This window comes from Megachile rotundata, chromosome 8, assembly GCF_050947335.1.
Source record: "Megachile rotundata isolate GNS110a chromosome 8, iyMegRotu1, whole genome shotgun sequence".
NCBI lineage: Eukaryota > Metazoa > Arthropoda > Insecta > Hymenoptera > Megachilidae > Megachile > Megachile rotundata.
The window spans coordinates 9,197,299-9,221,062 of record NC_134990.1 but is presented as its reverse complement, the minus strand read 5'-3'; the positions used below and the strand labels follow the sequence as shown (position 1 = coordinate 9,221,062).

At 33.6% G+C, this 23,764-nt stretch overlaps 1 protein-coding gene across 7 annotated transcripts in view; it reads left to right on the top strand.

Annotated features, from left to right (window-relative positions):
• The window catches only part of LOC100877990 (dipeptidase 1), a 414,301-nt gene that overhangs the window by 311,652 nt on the left and 78,885 nt on the right, over positions 1-23,764 (top strand). For all 7 annotated transcript variants that reach the window (XM_076534715.1, XM_076534710.1, XM_076534708.1 and 4 more), the window contains 2 exons: positions 9,281-9,561; positions 11,125-11,281. In XM_076534715.1, the coding sequence (XP_076390830.1) occupies positions 9,281-9,561; positions 11,125-11,281 (438 nt within the window). The remainder of the gene's footprint in view (positions 1-9,280; positions 9,562-11,124; positions 11,282-23,764) is intronic.

The window sequence follows — 23,764 nt, the reverse complement described above, 5'->3', positions numbered from 1 at the left end:
AACTTAAAAATTTGAGTCTTCGTAACCTGAAAATCTCAAAAACGAAAGATTATTTATTTTTACTGCCAAAATTTCTGATTTTCACCACGAAATTCCCGTAACAGTTTTCGTCCCGAAAAGTTTAGCTGCGTCACTGCGTGGTAATATATTTCAGGCAAGATGAACGCAACCATCGAGTTACACGCACAAATTGTTGGTCCTTTCGCCGCATAGGTAATTCTAGTGGTAACTATGGCAGTTTAGGGCAGCATTGTGCACGCTGGAAAGCAAGGAAATCCTGCTGCCATTCGGATTCCTCTCGTTCCGTAGTTCCGGGGCTTCTTCCACGTACAGGGTGTTTCGTAAACAAGTTGCTCAAACTAAATCTCTCACCATTGCTCGTGACTGTGGAGTGTTCGTTAAATCGCAATCCTTTGCTTGGTGCTACGTAATTGGGATAAATTCTTAAGTTCTGGATCTCTTAGTTATCAAATTTCTATACTGATTCGAAAATTTTTAATTTTGTTCGTTTGTTGATTCACACATTTCTACATTTATTCATTTTCTGATTTTTAAGTATATAATTTTGTACACTTTCTAATTCTCAAGTTTTCAAATCTTCAGATTCCTGAATTTTTAAATTTCTAAATGTTCAAATTTTTAGGTTCATAAATTTATAAATTCCCAAATTTTTAGATTTCTTGATTTCTACATTTCTAAACTACATTCTACAATTTTTAATTTTCTAAATTTTGAAATTCTTAAACTCACAAATTTTCATACTTATTTTTCATACTTAAAATTCCTTAATAAGTATCTACGATCCCAAAATTTCAAGTTTCTAATCTCCCAACTCTTCAAATTTGTAAATTATCAAATTTTGAAATTGTCAGACTCGCAAATTTCTAAACCACGAAATTGCAAATCAACCAACTAAAAATTGCACATCCCCCTAGGAAAACCAGATTTGCTGTTGATTTTAGAATATTTGTCACATCGAGTGCTATTTCCACAACAAATATTCAGAACCCTGGACAATGTTTGTCGAATCTAGTGTCAGATCAATAACATATCCAAAGGCTTCTACAATATTTGCAATACTGGATATTAACTCAGTACATGGTATTCGATAACAAATAACTGAAACAAAAGACATGTCCACATTTTTCACAACTTAATATACATTGTTCTTTTAATATACATGACATAGTATTGCAAAATTGTGCTTATGATACATCAAATTAAAGTTAAAAGCTTGACGAAAATTTCTATGTATACGTTTCTACAATAGTCGTAATACAAAATGGCTACAGTACAATTATAGCAAGGAACGTACAGTGTAAGTTAGAGATTCAGAATATAGTGGGAGTTAGAAATTCGTGTGATTGTAAAATGATGACATAAAAGTACCGCCAAGGAGCACTTATGATACATCAATTTAAAGCTTATAATGTATACAACAAGAGGATATAAGCGTTTCTATAATATTCCTAACACAATATGGCTGAGTACAATTTATAGAGAACAATGATCGATTTTGAAACATGTAGTTTGCATAAGAACTGATTCATGTTTTCACGAATTCATGACATAAAAGTGTGCCAAAATAACACGTGTGATACATCAATTTAAAGCTTATAGTTTCATCAGAATGGGAATATAAAAGTTTGTACAATATTCCTAATATAAAATGACTAATTGCAATTATAGCAAAGAATGAGTGATATTCAAAACATGTAGTCTGTATTATAACTGATTTATGTTTTCAAGAATTCATGACATAAAAATGTCGCAAAATACCACTTATGATACATCAATTTAAAGCTTAAAGCTTGACGAAAATGTCTGTATATAGGTTTGTATAATATTCGTTATACAGAATGGCTAAAGTGCAATTATAGCAAGGAACGTATAGAGTAAGTTAGAGATTCAGAACGTGTAGTGCAAGTTAGAATTCATGTGATCGCAAAATGATGACATAAAAGTATCACAGAATACCAAGTATGGCATATCAATTTAAAGCTTATGGTATCACTAAAATGTGCACATTAACGCTTTTGCAGTATTCTTTATATAAAATGACTGAGTACTAATTATAGTCAACAATGACCGATTTCGAAAAGTGTAGTTTGTTTAGATCTGATTTGTGTTGTCACAAAATGATGACATAAAAATATCACAAAATGGCACTTATGATACGCCAATTTAAAGCTTAAAGCTTGATGAAAATGTCTATATAAACGTTTCTGCAATATTTTTTTATAAAAAACGAGTGATACTTTAAAATAGCAAAAGATTACTTTAGAGAAAGCTGTAATGGAACACCCTATAGATACGTGACTATCGTTGGAAACTTCCGAGTCCCTGTGCAACCGCATTATTGTACACCATAAATACAGGAAACTCGAGATGTACGTCAGCCAGATAAAAGTTTCGAGTCGATGTTCCAAGTGGCAGATTCTTTCAACCCTCATCCGCTTGCGTAATGCGAAAACATTGGGGTTGATTGCGGATTTTAAAGGCATTCGACTGTTTAGCGACGGTGCACTTCAACTGAAAGCATTGTCTCGTGTATATGGAATGGTAATTGTGGGTCAGATTTAATTAAAACAGAATTTATCTACACTAACTATTTTCACGTGTTATGTTTCGCCAGCTGGATGGATATTTGTTTTGGATGATACAGTTGTTGCAAATTTATTTATAGTTATGCTGTATGCACTTTTATTTATTATGATATTTCGGGAAATATAAATTGAATAAAACCGAGTGGTTTTTGTTTAATATGTAGAAATGCAGAGGTATGAAGTTTTTGTGTATTTAGTTTTACAGATTTTTGTATTTGGTGAATTAGAAATTTAGAGAGTGGACATTTTTATATCTTGAAACTTGAAAGTTGAGGAATAAACAAGTTTGATGAACTGAAAAGTAGAAAATTAGAAAATTAAACCTTGGAAAATTGGAAAATAGCAAACTTGAAAATAAATAAAGACGAAAATCTGTAAAATTTATAAATATAAAAAATTCAAACTACAGATTCATATCCTCTTTCCTAATTTTCCAACCATCAAATTTTTCGACTTCCAAATACATATATATCGCCACTAAATCTATAATATAATACTCATAAATCTTCATAATATTCATAACAATGCTGTCTAAATTAAAAATTATAAAATTAATTACCATTAATCAGAAGGATACACCTCCGGTTAATTGTTCCTTTCAAAATCAGCTAGAACTGCACGTTTATTTTTTACGCACCACCGAGTATTTGAAAATTCATTTAAAGATTCATTTATCTGGAATATAAGCAGCTTTGTGCTTTTGGGACAGTCTTTAATTAATCGACCTTATTCGCAATTGAATTGAAACTTTAATCCGAATTAATTTATACGAACGCACAATTTCTGCTTGTAAATTATTAATGTTCTTGTGTCAAAATTGGTAGATATAATGCATATTACTGCGAAAAGATTAGATCTCACAACTTTCTCGATGCTTTAACAGTTTTTCTTTTATTTGTAGTTTCAAATCAATCTTAACCCACAACGACGGTAAGACCCGAGTCATTATAGCGATTATTTTTTTATTGTCAGTCACATCTGGAACCCTTAACCTTAGCAGTAGAGTCTTTCGTTCGCAGTAAACTATTCGTGTCGAGGTATTGCTGCTTTTATTACTTGCTTAGGTCACTGCGGGTAAACCCAGACACACTTCATACGTCGCTCGCATTTTCATCTCCACCCAAATTTTACCTAAACCGATAGAAAATTAGAAACTGTTTTCCCTCGGCAATGTCACAAAAATTCTACGGCCACTCCGAGCTTTCGTGAAACGTAAAAATTCTTCGGCGACACTCTCGAACAAACAGTGATCAAGTACGTTGCAAAATAAACTAGTCGTTCGAAGTGAAATTCATAGAGTCCACTTATATTCACTCGTATCCTAATGATTCGTCGTTTAATCGTCACTTAATATTGCTGACGCTGTGACGCACATACACTTAGCTCTTAACCATTTGCCTTATGATTTATCAGGTGCTTTGGAACTAACTGATCACAGCTACAATATTAAAACAGGGAAGAAAAGTTGAAGTGTTATGTCAATTTTGTATTCGGCAATCCTTGACCGTGCAAATTATAATTGGACTTAAACTCCAAATTGAAGCGTATTCAAAATTCGTGTAAGATTTGGCAGGTTTGAAGCATGCCGATGTGGGTTGAGTGCGTCACGTGTAGCTTGAGTGCGTCATATGTAGATTGACTGCGTCATATGTAGCTTGAGTACGTCATGTAAAACATAAGTGCGTCGTCTGTACCCTGAGTGAGTCGTATGTAGCTTGAGTGCGTCATATGTAATTTGAGTGCGTCACGTGTAGCTTGAATGTGTCATATTTAGTTTGAGTGCGTCATATGTAGTTTGAATGCGTCATGTGTAGCTTGAGTGCGTCATGTGTAGCTTAAGTGCGTCACATGTAGCTTCAGTGTGTCATCTGTAGCTCAAGTGCGTCACATGTAGCTTGAGTGCGTCATGTGTAGCTTGAGTGCGTCATGTGTAGCTTAAGTGTGTCACATGTAGCTTGAGTGCGTCATATGTAGCTCAAGTGCGTCACATGTAGCTTGAATGCGTCATGTGTAGCTTGAGTGCGTCATGTGTATCTTAAGTGCGTCATATGTAGCTTGTGTGCGTCATATGTAGCTTGAGTGCGTCATGTGTGACTTGTCATTTGTAGCTTGAGTGCGTCGTGTGTAGCTTGAATGCGTCATATGTAGCTTGAGTGCGTCATGTGTAACTTGTCATATGTAGCTTGAGTGCGTCGTGTGTAGCTTGAGTGCGTCATGTGTGACTTGTCATTTGTAGCTTGAGTGCGTCGTGTGTAGCTTGAATGCGTCATATGTAGTTTGAGTGCGTCGTGTGTAGTTTAAGTGCGTCATATATATCTTAAGTGCGTCGTATGTAGCTTGTGTGCGTCATATGTAGCTTGAGTGCGTCATGTGTAACTTGTCATTTGTAGCTTGAGTGCGTCGTGTGTAGCTTGAATGCGTCATATGTAGCTTGAGTGCGTCATGTGTAACTTGTCATATGTAGCTTGAGTGCGTCGTGTGTAGCTTGAGTGCGTCATATGTAACTTGAGTGCCTCATATGAAGCTTGAATGCGAAGTAAAATTTATAGTGTCCATTTATATTCACTCGTCTAACAATTCGTGTCTTTTAATCGTCACTTACTGCTGACGCAGCAACGCACATACAATTATTATAATAGTCGAATTTTATTTGAAGAGAAACGTAGAAATCCCGGCAAAGAACTTCTGGACAGTGTAAAATAAATGCAAATGTAGTTTTGACCGGACTAAGTAGTACATCTCGTAAATGGAACGACAGGTCTGACCATAGTGACTTGTTCTACTGAATATTCAGTATGACTGTGTTTCGTTTGAAATTCTGTCCCTCGTTTAGTTTTCCTAAATCTGTTTTTATACGTAAGTCTGTTCCTTCCTGAATGTTTAATATTGTACATGATATAAGCTTTCTCGTGTATCTCGCCTAATATCAACGTAATTTTAATAATAATTGCTAATGGTATTTAAATAAGCTCGTACGAGAGAAATTAGCATTTGCGTAATACAGAATGTGGAATTTTTTGTGAATTAGTAGGTTATTTTCTAGTTTAATTTTTTCATAATTTTATTTATTAAATTTTTAATTTCCTAATTTTCTCATTTTCTAAATTTTGAAACACCTAACTTGTTAACTTCTCCACCTAATTTGTTAAACTTCCCCAAATTTTCAGATGTTAAAATTCCTAAATTTCTATATTTGAAGTTTCAAAAATTGTTCAACTTGAAAACTACATTTTTGAACTTTATATTTGCCCATTAAAAGTTTTTCATTTCCACAATCTTGTATCCTATATTTACAAAATTTTTATTTGAATTTCAATTTCATTTGTAATGGTTTTCGTCTAAAATTACCCAATTTTCACTCGAATTTTAATAACCCATCCTAAAATTCCAAAACTTCAATTTGAATTTTAATACGAATTTTAATTTCAGTTTGAACATAAATTTCACATTTTAAAATTACAGAATTTCAAAATGATGAAAGTTCCTCCACATCGAATTACACCCCAAAAGCACCTAACTAAAAAGCATACCAAGTACTCCAAAATGTATACTAAAAATCGTATACCAAGTACAGATAAATGTAAAGCGTTATCGCAACAAACAAACACATGTCATTTTTTCCAGTTTGTAGTATCTTTATCGGTCGTCCGAAAATATCTCGGTTGAAGGTATAAATCTGGGGTGTTCGATACGGGCGACGTTTGTCTGTAGCGAAACGAGCGAGCGACTCTCGAAACGTGGCCTCGTCATAAACACAAAACTAGCACGCGATCGTTCGCAGTTTGCTGCTAAAGAGGAAAAGAACCCTCTGCTCGGTGTCGGTCCGATAAAAGTTTCGTCGGTGTTACGAGTGTTAGTGGATGGCGGAGGGATTTGGAGACACGCGTGGAAAACCCGTCTCTGTGTTACTCTACTTTATGGGAGTTAGGATAAGTGCGAAGAAAAGTTCACGGCGTCTGCAATGCGTCTCGGTAACGTTCTCGGCGATATCTCTCGAGCTGCGTGAGAGTGTTGCTCCTATATATTTTCACCCGGGCGTCTTACAGTTGTTCTTTGCCTCGTAATTTATGGACTTCTGATACTTCATAAACGATCAGTTTTATTTAGTTTTCGATATTAACTCATAGCAGAAATTATTCAAAATTACTACTGAAAGGGGTGGATACAAAAAAGTGTGATCGTGCTGAAATTATAACGAAAGTCCTTGATTATAAGCAATACTTTTGAATTTTTTAGGAATTTTATCAAATCATCAAGTTACTAAATTTTTGAATTTACAATTTACTAAGCTACCAAATTTTCAAATTACTAAATTACCAATTTTCCAAATTTCCAAATTTTCAAATTTTCAAATTTCCAAATTACTAAATTACCAATTTTCCAAATTTCCAAATTTTCAAATTTCCAAATTTCCAAATTACTAAATTACATCGTTACTAAATTTTTGAATTTACAATTTACTAAGCTATCAAATTTTCAAATTACTAAATTACCAATTTTCCAAATTTCCAAATTTTCAAATTTTCAAATTTCCAAATTTCCAAATTTCCAAATTTCCAAATTACTAAATTACCAATTTTCCAAATTTCCAAATTTCCAAATTTCCAAATTACTAAATTACCAATTTTCCAAATTTCCAAATTTCCAAATTTCCAAATTACTAAATTACCAATTTTCCAAATTTCCAAATTTTCAAATTTCCAAATTTCCAAATTTCCAAATTACTAAATTACATCGTTACTAAATTTTTGAATTTACAATTTACTAAGCTATCAAATTTTCAAATTACTAAATTACCAATTTTCCAAATTTCCAAATTTTCAAATTTTCAAATTTCCAAATTTCCAAATTTCCAAATTACTAAATTACCAATTTTCCAAATTTCCAAATTTCCAAATTTCCAAATTACTAAATTACCAATTTTCCAAATTTCCAAATTTCCAAATTTCCAAATTACTAAATTACCAATTTTCCAAATTTCTAAATTTTCAAATTACCAATTTTCCAAATTTCCAAATTAGTAAATTACCAATTTTCCAAATTACCAATTTTCCAAATTTCCAAATTTCCAAATTACTAAATTACCAATTTTCCAAATTTCCAAATTTCCAAATTACTAAATTACCAATTTTCCAAATTTCCAAATTTTCAAATTACCAATTTTCCAAATTTCCAAATTTCCAAATTACTAAATTACCAATTTTCCAAATTTCTAAATTTCCAAATTTTCAAATTACCAATTTTCCCAATTTCCAAATTGCCAAATTACCAGATTACCAAACTACCAAATTCCCAAAATTCCCAAATTCCCAAATTCCCAAATTCCGAAATTCCCGAAATTCCCAAATTCCCAAAATTCCCAAATCCCCAAAATTACCAAATTACCAAAATTCCCAAATCCCCAAAATTACCAAATTACCAAAATTCCCAAATTACACAATTTCCAAATTACCAAATTACAAAAATTCCCAAATTACCAAAATTCCCAAATTACCAAAGTTCCCAAAATTCCCAAAATTTCCAAAATTCCCAAAATTCCCAAAATTCCCAAAATTCCCAAAATTCCCAAAATTCCTAAATTTCCCAAATTCCCAAATACCATTACACAATACAAAAAAAAATCACTAATAAATTTTCGTACATTGAAAATAATTCCATAGCAATTAATCTCGTGTTAGGTTAATTTTCCAGTAACAAACGGGTTAATCCTTCGGAGTCTAAATACGACTCCTCCGTATAAGACCGATTAAATTCTGTTGACTAGAATAACTGTGTAATTCAAAAGTTCCAATGTAAATACAAGTTCTAGGATAGGTTTCTCGTCCTTAAGTTTATATTGACCTAACCCTACAATGTTCACTCTAGTAAGTCAATTCTACATAAATTAGTTTCATTGGTACAACTCGGAATAAATGGACCGTATCATGTTAAATTATGGCATATACTAGCAGAATTAAATTCTGTTTATCTCTGATACAAATACACGTGTATTTCAAGTTTGATATCGTGTGGAATTACTGTAATTTGAAATTTTCATTGTTTTCTCACTTTATGAGCTTTTCAAAGGATTTTTTATTTTATGGCTATTTTTAGGTATTCATTTAAAGTTGGTTATATATGAAATTAAGTTTTAACGTGATAGTTTTCAATATGAAATTAAGTTGTAATACGACATTGTTTAATGTGAAATTAATTTTTAATACGACATTTTTAAATATGAAATTAAGTTGTAATACGACATTGTTTAATGTGAAATTAATTTTTAATACGACATTTTTAAATATGAAATTAAGTTGTAATACGACATTGTTTAATGTGAAATTAATTTTTAATACGACATTTGAAATATGAAATTAATTTTTAATATAACATTTTTATAAACGAAATTAATCTTTAATATAACAATGTTGTTATTCATTTAATTTTTGTAATTTAAATGTTGTTAAAAATGGAGGAGTTTGAGAATTTTTTGAAAAATTTGTTGAAGTTTGAGAAAAAGATGTTTTCAAGAACTCTTAACTTGAACACCCATCTGTCTATCAAATATCTATCTAACTCATCCATCTAACTCATCTATCTAACTCATCCATCTAAATCATCTATCTAACTCATCTACCTAATTTATCCATCTAACCTATCTAACCCACCTAACCTATATATTTATCTATTTGCAGACGACGTGCCTAACAGAACTGCCAGACGTGGCACCGTGCAACGGCACAGTGCGACTACCACCGCCATGCGAGGACTCGCCAAGCAGCGGAAGTAGCAAAGATCGCAGAGAAGAGAGTCCTCGTAGAAGATGTCGTGTTTTGGCGCCCATTTTACTCCTAGTCGCGGCTCTGCTTCTCGGAGGACTTTGTCTACCGTTGCTTCTACAATCCGCGCCTGTCACGCATCAGCAGAGGCTGGACGTGATCAGGAGGATCCTCACTGAAGTGCCTCTGATCGACGGGTTAGTTCACAATACCATATCTCCATCCTCCTCTCTCTTTTAAAATTTCCTTGGTCTTCAAACTTTCTCGTTCAACATTTTCTAGCTTGAAATTTTTTGGTTCAACATTTTCTAGCTTGAAATATTTCTTTCAAAATTTATATAGTTTTATGGAGAATGCGTGTTTGTAGAGAAACATGGTGTCGTATTAATATGTGGGGAATGTGTGACACAGCATATGTGGAACGTGGGGAATATAGGTAGAGAGTTGAGTAATTATGTAGAAAGGGAGCGATATAGAAAATTTTTTGACAGAGGAATTTTGGTACAAGGAAATAGGAAAATATAGGGATTTGAGAAATATAGAAGTTGGTGTGATAGGAAGGTGGGGATATAGTAATTTCAAGATATAAAAATTGGGGAGAATAGGAAGTTGAGGATATAGAAATTCCACGATGTAGAAATTGGAAAATATAGAAGTTGGGGTGATGGGAAGTTGGGGATATAGGAATTCCACGAAATAGAAATTGGAAAATATAGGAGTTGGGGTGATGGGAAGTTGGGGATATAGGAATTCCACGAAATAGAAATTGGAAAATATAGGAGTTGGGGTGATGGGAAGTTGGGGATATAGGAATTCCACGAAATAGAAATTGGAAAATATAGAAGTTGGGGATATAGAAATTCCACGAAATAGAAATTGGAAAATATAGAAGTTGGGGATATAGGAATTCCACGAAATAGAAATTGGAAAATATAGAAGTTGGGGATATAGGAATTCCACGAAATAGAAATTGAAAAATATAGAAGTTGGGGATATAGGAATTCCACGAAATAGAAATTGGAAAATATAGAAGTTGGGGTGATGGGAAGTTGGGGATATAGGAATTCCACGAAATAGAAATTGGAAAATATAGAAGTTGAGGTGATGGAAGTTGGGGATATAGGAATTCCACGAAATAGAAATTGGAAAATATAGGAGTTGGGGTAGTGGGAAGTTGGGGATATAGGAATTCCACGAAATTGAAATTGGAAAATATAAAAGTTGGGGATATAGGAATTCCACGAAATAGAAATTGGAAAACATAGAAGTTGGGGTGATGGGAAGTTGGGGATATAGAAATTCCACGAAATAGAAATTGGAAAATATAGAAGTTGAGGTGATGGAAGTTGGGGATATAGGAATTCCACGAAATAGAAATTGGAAAATATAGGAGTTGGGGTGGTGGGAAGTTGAGAATATAGTAATTCCGCAATACAGAAATTCTTTAATATAGAAATTTGAGAACACCCAAAAATTGAAATGAGAACAATTGAAAACACCATAAAGATAAAACTAGAAAAATAGTGAAATAGTGACTTAAGAAGCAAGGAAATTAGGGCGCATAAAAGATGGAAGATACGGGAAATAAATGCGATTCGCTTAATCAGAGTGCACGCCTTCCTCGTTTAGAACAATAGAGAGTTGACGCGTACAGAAGTCAACTATTCAGAAGACAGATCTAGCAATTTAATTCCCTAGCAACGAGAATTTTAGACCGAATGCTAGCTCGCTGAACTGTTATCCACGCGTTTGTTCCACAGGCACAACGATTTGCCCTGGAACGTCAGAAAGTTCGTACACAATCAACTCGGCGAGGTGAATCTGAGCAGCGATCTCGGCAGAGTTGATCCCTGGGCTAGATCGGACTGGAGTCACACAGACATTCCTAGATTACGTGCTGGTCTCGTCGGTGCACAGGTGAGCTTAAACCGGCATTACCGACTTGATAGCAGCATGCAAACTCATATTATAATATTATTTTTAACGAATACGCGAACTTTGTTTGGTTGTTATGACGGGTTGAAGCGGAGGGGATTTTGTGATGAAGTGTGACAACGTAACAGTGGTGGTAAATAGTTAATTTGAAGGCTGTTTGGCACAAATGGTTGTATATATTCGAATATTGATGATATGAATATTGTATATATTATATATATTGTATACATTCAAAATGACTGAGTGATAATATAGGAACATTCAGTGTAAGTTAGAGAATAATGCATTTAGAGAATAATACAAGTTGGATATAATTGCAAAATGATGACATAAAAGTATTGTAAAATTGCACTTACGATACATCAAATTAAAGATTAAAGCTTGACGAAAATTTCTATGTATAGGTTTCTACAATAGTCGTAATACAAAATGGCTACAGTACAATTATAGCAAGGAACGTACAGTGTAAGTTAGAGATTCAGAATATAGTGGGAATTAGAAATTCGTGTGATTGTAAAATGATGACATAAAAGTACCGCCAAGGAGCACTTATGATACATCAATTTAAAGCTTATAATGTATACAACAAGAGGATATAAGCGTTTCTATAATATTCCTAACACAATATGACTGAGTACAATTTAGAGGGAACAATGATCGACTTTGAAACATGTAGTTTGCATCAGAACTGATTCATGTTTTCACGAATTCATGACATATAAGTGTGCTAAAATAACACGTGTGATACATCAATTTAAAGCTTATAGTTTCATCAGAATGGGAATATAAAAGTTTGTACAATATTCCTAATATAAAATGACTAATTGCAATTATAGCAAAGAATGAGTGATATTCAAAACATGTAGTCTGTATTATAACTGATTTATGTTCTCAAGAATTCATGACATAAAAATGTCGCAAAATACCACTTATGATACATCAATTTAAAGCTTAAAGCTTGTTGAAAATGTCCGTATATAGGTTTGTATAATATTCGTAACATAGAATTGCTGAACTGCAATTATAGCAAGGAACGTATAGAGTAAGTTAGAAATTCAGAACGTGTAGTGCAAGTGATTCATGTGATCGCAAAATGATGACATAAAAGTATCGCAGAATACCAAGTATGGTATATCAATTTAAAGCTTATGGTATCACTAAAATGTGTACATTAACGTTTCTGCAGTATTCTTTATATAAAATGACTGAGTACTAATTATAGTCAACAATGACCGATTTCGAAACGTGTAGTTTGTTTAGATCTGATTTGTGGAGTCACAAAATGATGACATAAAAGTATCACAAAATGGCTCTTATGATACATGAATTTAAAGCTTAAAACTTGAAGGAAAAGCCCACGTATGTATTTCTATAATATTCTTAATACAAAATGGCTGAAGACTAACTATAGCAAAGAATGAGTAATTTCAAAAGCTGTAATCTGAAGTTGGTCTATGTGTTATCAAAATTTCATGACATAAAAGTATCATGTAATAGTGCTTATGATACATCAGTTTGAAGCTTGATGCTTAACAAAAATGTGTATATAAATGCTTCAGTAATATTATTAATACAGAATGGCGAAACATAATTTATAGAGAACAATGACCAGTTTCGAAATGTGTGATCTGCATCAGAATTGATTCATGTTTTCAAAATTTCATGACATAAAAGTATCTCAAAATGGCACTTATGATACATCAACTTAAAGCTTAAAGCTTGACGAAAATGCCTATATAAATATTTTTGCAATCTACATACTACAAAATGACTGAGTACCAATTATAGCAAACAGTGAACTCTTTTAAAACAGTTCAAATCCTCAACTCTCAAACCCATAAATACCAAAACTCGCAAACTTGCAAAATTACCTTCTTCAATTCTATCCCTCAAAATATTAATTCATTACTCACTTGATAGTCCAACACTTAAAATTCGCAAAACATTTTAAAACCATTAAAAAATTCCCAAAATGAAAATTTGTTTACAAACTAAAATTGCATGATAAATAATAGAAATTATACCAGTATAATTTAAAATAAAATACCCAGCATAACTCCCATTTCTCTAAATCAAAAACATTCCCGCCATTGCACTCCACATATTTTCATGCTTTAGTATAAACATAGATAATGCAGTAATCACGCATTCGAATCGTTGCTAAAATTCAGTGATTTCGGGTATCATTGTTTCGAAACAGTTGCTGTTCCCTCACGATTCGATAGGTTCCCTTTGAATTTAATTGAGCGCTCTTCGATTACTCCCCGAGGGTTTAGGCATAAACTTGCCTGGGATTTACCGATACGTTCCTTCTGTGACCCCGCCGATAGTTTCAATTCGAAAGTTCTCGGCTTTGGCGGCGTTAAACGATAAACCGATCTTGCCAATATCACCAAATGAAATCCGACCGATCAGAAACGTCGACAAACATCCGAGAACAATAATTGCCGAAGCCAGACCTTCCGTTTCGCGGTGAGTCCGCTATGAAACGGGAGGACAGGCCGGGTGCTGGTTTCCAAACCGCGACAATATTTGCGTTAAAAGTTCCGGTAAACGTCAGTTGGGGACACTGGTGAAAATCGTGAAAGGTGCTTGACTAAGTTTGTTTAAAACACGAAACAACGTGGATCTCGGCTAGGGTGATTAACGGATTAATTAATTTGTGGTAACTGGTAACTCTTCGGCTGACACTTGCGATTAGATTTGAATTTATTTCGGTGGTTAGGTCACGTTTATTTCGGTGCTTCGGAATTGTGAGCGGCGGGTCAGGCATTTTGCGACGGTTTTAGAGTTGTGGTAAGAGGAATCGGAGAGAAAGATGGCGTTTTGGAAATGTTTTGTTGATGAATGAATTTGAAATTTGGAATGTGGGCATTTGGGTTGAAAGACTGAGAATTTTTGAAAGTTCAGAATCTGAGAATTCGAGAATTTTACGACTTAAAAATTTGAAATATTGAGGAATAGAATAATTAAAAAATAGAAAAATTGAGAAATTGAGAAATTGAGAAAGTGAAAAATTGAGAAAGTGAAAAAGTGAGAAATTGAGAGATTGAGAAATTGAGAAAGTGAGAAAGTGAGAAAGTGAGAAAGTGAGAAATTGAAAAATTGAAAGATTGAGAAAGTGAGAAATTGAAAAATTGAAAAATTGAAAAATTGGAAAATTGAAAAATTGAAAAATGGAAAAATTGAGAAATTGAGAAAGTGAGAAATTGAAAAATTGAAAAATTGAGAAAGTGAGAAATTGAAATATTGAAAAATTGAAAAATTGAAAAATGGAAAACTTGAAAAATTGAGAAATTGAGAAGGTGAGAAAGTGAGAAATTGAAAAATGGAAAAATGGAAAAATTGAAAAATTGAAAAATTGAAAAATTAAAAAATTGAAAAATTGAAAAATTGAAAAATTGAAAAATTGAAAAGTTGAAAAGTTGAAAAGTTGAAAAATTGAGAAAGTGAGAAAGTGAGAAATTGAAATATTGAAAAATTGCAAAATTGAATTATTAATCAATTATTAAAATTGTTTGATGAAAGATCAATATTAAGAACGTGAGAAATATTTTCATATCGCGCTTACATATCCCCGCATTGTAATTTAAACGAACATTTCTGTATGCCAGAAACGTCGTGACACATTTAACACAAATGTTGCAATGTCCACAGATATTTGTATAATTTACACGAAAACTTTGACTTCGTATATACGGAGAAACGTTATCCAGTTAATTTGGGTTTGTCGAGGAAAATTAACAACATAAGCAAATAGTAAGAGAGCCACGTGTTTGATTAAACGTTACTCGTCATGCAATTAAACACTAACAATATAATTGACAATTACACGCTATTTTCTAAAGTCGTAATTCCATAATTCTGATTTAATGAAACTTTGACAATGCGGTTCTAAAATTCTTCCACTTTTACAAATCGTGTTTCGTTTCTGTCAAATTAATTCCACTCGAAGTACTATTTGACGCGTGAAATTAATTAAAGTGTCGGACATGTTTATAGGAACCTTTCGATGGATGCTTAATTAGAAAGATGAAATGCTTATGAAATTTTTCGATTGAAACTGTTGATAATTAGTGAATGGTCGACTTATGTGCATATTTTTTGCTGAAAATTGGTATTTAAGATAGAATGTAGATAAAAATTTTTATCATGATTGTAAAAATATATCTTTTAAATTTATCAAATATTGTATCAAATTTCGAGACTACAAATTTCCCAATTTTTCAAGATTCAAGATTCTATAAATTTCTAAATCTCAAAATCACGAATTCTCAATCTCTCAAATTTGCGATCTCTCAAGTTCTAAAATTTCCAAATCTTCATTTCTCCATTTCTCAATCTCTCAAATTTTCTATGTCTGAAATTTTCAATTCTTCAATTCTTCAATTCTTCAATTCTTCAATTCTTCAATTCTTCAATTCTTCAATTCTTCAATTCTTCAATTCTTCAATTCTTCAATTCTTCAATTCTTCAATTCTTCAATTCTTCCATTCTTCAATTCTTCCATTCTTCAATTCTTCAATTCTACAATTCTTCAATTCCTCAATTCCTCAATTCTTCAATTCCTCAATTTTTTAATTTGAAGGTATCGGAATTTGGTGACTGGAGAATTAAGAATTTGTGAATTAACAAATTTAAAAAGATAAATGTATGCACTATTCATACATTAGAGATCTATGCATATAAAAAGTATGGAAATATACAAATTTCGAATTTTCAACTACTATGAATTATCAGACTTCTGAATTTGAGAATTTGTAAATTTGATAGTTTCCTCATCTAATGTCTTGTAAATTAAAAAATTTGGTAGTTTCATAACTTCTGACTTCACTAATTGATAAATTAAAAAATTTAATTAATTTCTGAATTCAGAATTTAAGAATTTCTGTATTACTGAAGTTGCAAATTTATAATTTTGCAAATATGAATTTGTAGACTTGGAAACCTAAAAATTAACATTTTTACAAATCTCTAAACTTGAAAATCTATCAAAATAACTTAAAATAATTTCTAAGTAAATTTCTAAATTTCTAAGTTTGATAAACTGTAATAAAAAAAATCCTAAATTCAGAAACATGTGAAAACTTCTTAAATTCCGTAACCTAAAACTTGGAAATTTAAATATTAGAAACAACGCTAATTCTTCACTCTTAAATCTTCATTGTCCACTATCCACAATCTAAAACGGTGCCGACATCTCGATGGCGACATTTTCCCCAACGTCAGCGTTTTCCCCAGAGGAAGCTTCTCTGTAACATACAAACATCGAAAGCCCCAGGCTCCGACAATTTCATGCTCGATACACTTCTCTCGCGACCTCATTTTCAAAGAACTAATTACAAAAACGTCCAACGAGTAACAGTAAAAGAAGTCATTTGGAATAATCGACGTGTAGCTAGAGTACAAAAGCTGATAACGTTATCGCGGGACGTTGTCAAAGATCCCGGTTTCCAATCTACGAGCAAAACGAACCCACGTGGTAAAACAAACGATGGTAACTGGAAAAGTCTGTCCGAGGCCACTTGCGCGACAGATAGTTAGACCTGTATCCATGTCTATTGACTAATTGCAGATCTCAAAAGAGATATCTACTGGCTATCTCTCGAATCAGATTAAAAGTCGTCTCGTTACGAGATCAAAGGGAACCACTTTCTGCTGGTCGGTTACTGGATTCTTTTCACGTTGTTTTATGATAAATTCACATATGTGGACATATGTGGTTCTGACTGTTACAATCATGTTCTTTCAGTTTTGTTTGAAAATATTTTGGAGGTTAAGGGATAATATGTAAAAGATAATATTATGTTATAAATTAGATATAATATACATCTGTATAATATCTACGTATGTATATGTGTAACATACATGTATATATCTGTAATATATATGTACATGCATATCTGTATAGTAGATATTGTACCAAGAATAATATGCAATTATTATTTAACTTTGACTAAAATTATTATTATTTAATTTTTACTAACATTTACATATGGGTGTATGACATACAACATACATATAACATATGACATGTAATATCATATATAAAATATGAGAATATGTGACATATAACATATAACATATATTCTCATGTACAACATATGACATATCATATCATATGTAACATATATTCTCAGGTATAACATATGACATATAATATCATATATAACATATAACATATATTCTCATGTACAACATGTGACATATCATATCATATGTAACATATATTCTCAAGTATAACATATGACATATAATATCATATATAACATATAACATATATTCTCATGTACAACATGTGACATATCATATCATATGTAACATATATTCTCAAGTATAACATATGACATATAATATCATATATAACATATAACATATATTCTCATATACAACATGTGACATATCATATCATATGAAACATATATTCTCAAGTATAACATATGACATATAATATCATATATAACATATAACATATATTCTCATATACAACATGTGACATATCATATCTTATGTAACATATGAGAATATATGATATGTAACATATATTCTCAGGTATAACATATGACATATAATATCATATATAACATATGAGAATATGTGACATATAACATATAACATATATTCTCATGTACAACATATGACATATCATATCATATGTAACATATATTCTCAGGTATAACATATGACATATAATATCATATATAACATATAACATATGTTCTCATATACAACATGTGACATATCATATCTTATGTAACATATGAGAATATATGATATGTAACATATATTCTCAGGTATAACATATGACATATAATATCATATATAACATATGAGAATATGTGACATATAACATATAACATATATTATAATATACAACATATGACATATCGCATCTTACGTAACATATGAGAATATATGAGAAATGAAAGATGTATTAAACACCAATCTTCAGTGAAAAATATACATTCACATAAATCAACTATTCACTAAATAATCAACAATTTCAACCAAAAAATTTTATAAGAATTTTATCCTTCTAATTAAGCATCCATCGAATGCACAAGATATAAAAGAAGAAGCGTAAAAGTTGATTAGATAGCGGTTACCGAGACGTCGAATAGAAGACGAAGCACGCGAGGTAACGAAGCTCCAGGCAATTATCGTGTCGATAATCGAAGTCTAAAGTTTCCCTTCAGCCTTCTCGGCCCATTGACACTGGCAGAGTCGTTAGACAGCCACCTTCCAAGTTCAAATAGTGCAAACTCGGCCAAGTTTCGAATGCAGCACGAGCCAGTCTCGAATACGTAATGAGTACGTGGCCTCTCTCGGCCATTATGCGCGAGCCAAACCATTATAACTAATCGGTTGGAATGCCTCGCTATCGGGCTCGTTTCTCAACAAACGAGATCGATCGGAAAAATTCGAAAAGTTAGTTATTTCGGGATTTGCTGCTTTAGTAGTTTGGTCAATGATCGATCAGGAATTTAGGTTGAAAGCTTTTTGGAAGGGGAGATTAATTTGTGAATTGGTAGTATTTGCAGTTTGGTGTATAGAGAATTGGTAATTTGGGAATTTGGTATTTTGAGAATTTGATTATTTGGGAAATTAGATATCTGAAGGTTAAGGTATTTAGAAAGATGGAAATGTAGGAATTTATAGGGGTATATAGGAATTTAGTTATTGGAGAATTCAAGTATGCATCTACAAGTATGGATCTACACATCTAGCAAGCTTGGTGTTTAGTAGTCATGTGGAGATTTAGATATCTATTAATTTAGGTACCTACTAATTTTTGTATCTGGTAGTCCATGTCTGTGGTGCCTGGTGATCCAGGTACCTATTGATCTAGATATCTAGTAAACTTGATATCTGATAGTCTATACATATGGTAATCCAGGTACCCATTGATCTAGATGCCTAATAATCCTGGTATCTAATAGTTCATGTACATGGTGATCCAGGTACCTAGCAATCTTGGTACCTGGTAGCCCATGTATGTGGTGCTTATTGATCTAGATATCTAGTAATCCTGATGTAGTCCACATATGTGACGATCCAAGTACCTATTGATCTAGATATCTACTAATCCTGGCATATAATAGTCCATGTATATGGTGATCCAGATATCTAGCAATCTTGGTACCTGGTAGTACATGTATGTGGTGCCTATTGATCTAGGTATCTAGTAAACTTGATATCTGGTAGTGCATATATGTGGTGATCCAGATACTTACTGATTTAGGTACCCAATAATCCTTATATCTAATAGTCTATGCGTGTGATGATATGGATATTAAGTAATCTTAGTATCTGGTAGGCCATGTATGTGGTGATCTAGGTATCTATTGATTTAGGTACCTAATAATCCTAGTATCTAATAGTCTATGCATGTGATGATATGGATATCAAGTAATCTTAGTATCTGGTAGGACATGTATGTGGTGATCTAGGTATCTATTGATTTAGGTACCTAATAATCCTAGTATCTAATAGTCTATGCATGTGATGATATGGATATCAAGTAATCTTAGTATCTGGTAGGCCATGTATGTGGTGATCTAGGTATCTATTGATCTAAGTATCTACTGATCTAGGTACCTACTGATCTGGGTATCTAATGATCTAGATATTTAGTAATCTGGACTTGTAGTGATGTAGGTAGCTACTGATCTAGGTAGCCACTGATCTAGGTACGTAGTGGTCCAAGTGTCGACTGAACTAGATATCCACTGAACTAGATATCCACTGATCTCGATATTTTATAATGTAGATATTTACTTATCTAGATTTGTAGTGATCTAGGTAGCTACTGCTCAAGGTAGCTACTGATCTAAGTACGTAGTGATCCAGGTGTCAACTGATCTAAATATTTACTAAACTAGATATCCACTGATCTATATATTTAGTGATCTGCACATTTACTAATCTTGATATCTACTAATCAAGGCATCTCAGGACAAATGTACATAGTTATACAAGTACCTAATGATCAATCTAGAGAGCTAGGTATTTTATAATCCAGCTACATAACTACCCATGAACCAAGATACCTACGAACCTACATATCTACCTAATAACCCAATTATCCACAAATCTAATTACCCATCAAATGAATTCTATACACAGATCAAATCTTTCTATAGATCCATAAATTTAAAACTATAGGCTGAACACACAGACACACTCTCCCACAGAAATTATAGACGGTGCAGGAGTTCTGAAGAAGTATGACGAAGGTATTCGTAATTACGAGTGTTTTTGAACAACGACCGAACTTTCGTTGTTTACCGATTTGATCGGTTCGATCAATGACCTGGAAGCTTCTTTTATGATGAGCCTCGTTAACGAACTTAACGAAAGCGATTCGATTAGACCGTAAAGTCTTCGCGAACGAAGCGTGAAGCCAATTCAACTCTTTACGACTGAATTTTTCCCCCCTGATTTTAAAATCGAACCGATAAGACGAGGAAATTGCGGACGTCGATGTTTTATCAGCGGCGAAATACCATTCGATAAGTTACAAAGTGAATGTTGTTTTAATCCTGTTATCGTCAGAATTCAATACACCTTCGAAACCGTAAAAATAAATTGGATCGATGTACCAACTTTTATCGCTGACGATTCTTCGCCATTTTACAACTAGAACTAGCTGCAATTTTACTGAATTTAATGTTGCGTTGCTTTAGCGATAAAGTATATTGTTTTTATATGACACAGTCATCGATACAGTGATGGTCACCGTACATAGTTGCTGGGTTGCAACTAAGTGTTTGTGCATTTTGAAATTTTTGAATTTAGGGATGTAGAAAGGATATGGGGGAATATGGGAATCTGGGGATTTGGAGATATTTGGGACTCTAGGGATAAGGAGATACAGGTATTTGGGACGTTAGGAATTTGGAGATGTAGAAATGTGAAGTGTAGGGATTTGGAGACATGGGAATTTGGAGACACGGAGATTTAGATATGTGAGGATTTGGGGGTGTGGGAATTTGGGGATGTGGGAATTTGGGAATGTGGGAATTTGGGGATGTGGGAATTTGGGGTTTGGGAATTTGGGTATGTGGGAATTTGGAGACGTGGGAATTTGGGGACGTGGGAATTTGGGGATTTGGGAATTTGGGGATGTGGGAATTTGGAGACGTGGGAATTTGGGGACGTAGAGATTTGGAGACGTGGGAATTTGGGGATGTGGGAATTTGGGGATGTGGGAATTTGGGGATGTGGGAATTTGGGGACGTGGGAATTTGGGGATGTGGGAATTTGGGGATGTGGGAATTTGGGGATGTGGGAATTTGCGGATGTGGGAATTTGGGGATATGGGAATTTGGGGATGTGGGAATTTGCGGATGTGGGAATTTGGGGATATGGGAATTTGGGGATTTGGGGATTTGGGAATTTGGGGATGTAGGAATTTGGGGATGTGGGAATTTGGGGATGTGGGAATTTGGGGATGTGGGAATTTGGGGATGTGGGAATTTGCGGATGTGGGAATTTGGGGATATGGGAATTTGGGGATGTGGGAATTTGCGGATGTGGGAATTTGGGGATATGGGAATTTGGGGATTTGGGGATTTGGGAATTTGGGGATGTAGGAATTTGGGGATGTGGGAATTTGGGGATTTGGGAATTTGGGGATATGGGAATTTGAAGACGTGGGAATTTGGAGACGTGGGAATTTGGAGACGTAGAGATTTGGAGACGTGGGAATTTGGGGACGTTGAGATTTGGAGACGTGGGAACTTGGGGACGTAGAGATTGGGAGACGTGGAAATTTGGAGACGTAGAGATTTGGATACGTGGGAATTTGGGGACATAGAGATTTAGAGACATAACAATTTGGACATGTAGGAATTTGGGAACGTAGGAATTTTGAGACGCAGAAATTAGTGATCATAGGAATTCGTAGACATAGAAATTAGTAAACTAAATTAAACTAAGTCCCAATAACAAAATCAATTCACCAAACGAACTTCCAATATACCTAACCACCAAACACCTCAATCTCCCAACCGTGTAAGTATCCAAATCTTACAACCCTAACCACCTTACCACCCTAAGCATCGCAAGAAAAGTAAGCTAGCATTTCAGATCAATTACCCAATTATCGGAGCAATTTATTCAGACATTTGTGACCATCAGCCCCACTCCGTATCCCGGATAGCCATTTCCCTCCCACTCAGACCCATGGAGGATATTAATGGTCCTCTGGGAGCGTTCCATGACAAAAGCAAGCCAATTTCGATCTGGATCAATGACGACACCATAATCAGCAAAGCCCTCGGCAGAGCCATTCACTTAGCCCAGACCTGCTGCGGGCAATCGGTGCACTAATACGCTGCCACCAATGGCTAAACCTCCCCCTCTCTCTATATCGCTCTATCCCTCTCTCTCTCTCTCTCTCTCTAGATCTTGCTATCGAACTGCCTCTATATATTTCTCTCCACATGTCTATCTCACCGATACAACTTGCTCTATTGCCGTCGTCGCAATACGTACAGCTGGTTGGACTGGTACTTGTGTACATTTGTGATTAACTGATACGTTAAATGGCAGGGTGTCGCGACAGGTGAGTCTATTCCTTTGGGAAACTGTGGAGAAACTTCAATACCAATACGCTGAAAACCGGTAGGCTGAAATTAGCCTTCATACCGATTGATGAGCTCACAAACTGTTCAGTTTGATAATTTTTTGTGTGCTTGGCATTTTAGAGATGATTTGTAAATTTGGGATTTGGAAATTTTCTGGTTTTAATAACTTTTGGCCGTCACAATCTGCGATATTACTCTAATCAAAATATGTTGTAGACCATGTGAAATTAGGGAGGGTTTAAGTCATCATTTTACTGGTTTAGAATTTGTTAAGGCATAACAAGTCTTCAAAGTTTGTTTTTTGCAAAAACAAGCTTTACTTACGAATTTTTTTCTCAAAAACTACTGAACCGATTTAGCTAAATTTTGTATTGTTTTATTCATAAAGGATTAGGCGATTTTTAAATATTTTTTTTAATTCCGACAATTTGTTATAAAATGTTTGGGTAGACGAGTGACGCGTTCAACTAGCGAGGGAGAGCAGTGGTATAAAGAAAGGTTAAATTTGACTAACCATTGTGCTTGAAAGGTTAGTTAGATTAACTTCTATATGTAGAGGTTAGGTTAGACTAACCTTTGCGTGTAAAGGTTAGGTCAGATTAACCTTTGCATGCAGAGGTTAGTTTAAACTAACCTTTGCGTGTAAAGGCTAGGTCAGATTAACCTTTATATGTAGAGGTTAGTTTCGACTAACCTTAGTGTGTAAAGGTTAGGTTAGATTAACCTTTGTATGTAGAGGTTAGTTTAGACTAACCTTTGCATGTAAAGGTTAGGTCAGATTAACCTTTGTATGTAGAGGTTAGTTTAGACTAACCTATGTGTATAAAGGTTAGGTTAGATTAACCTTTGTATGTAGAGGTTAGTTTAAACTAAC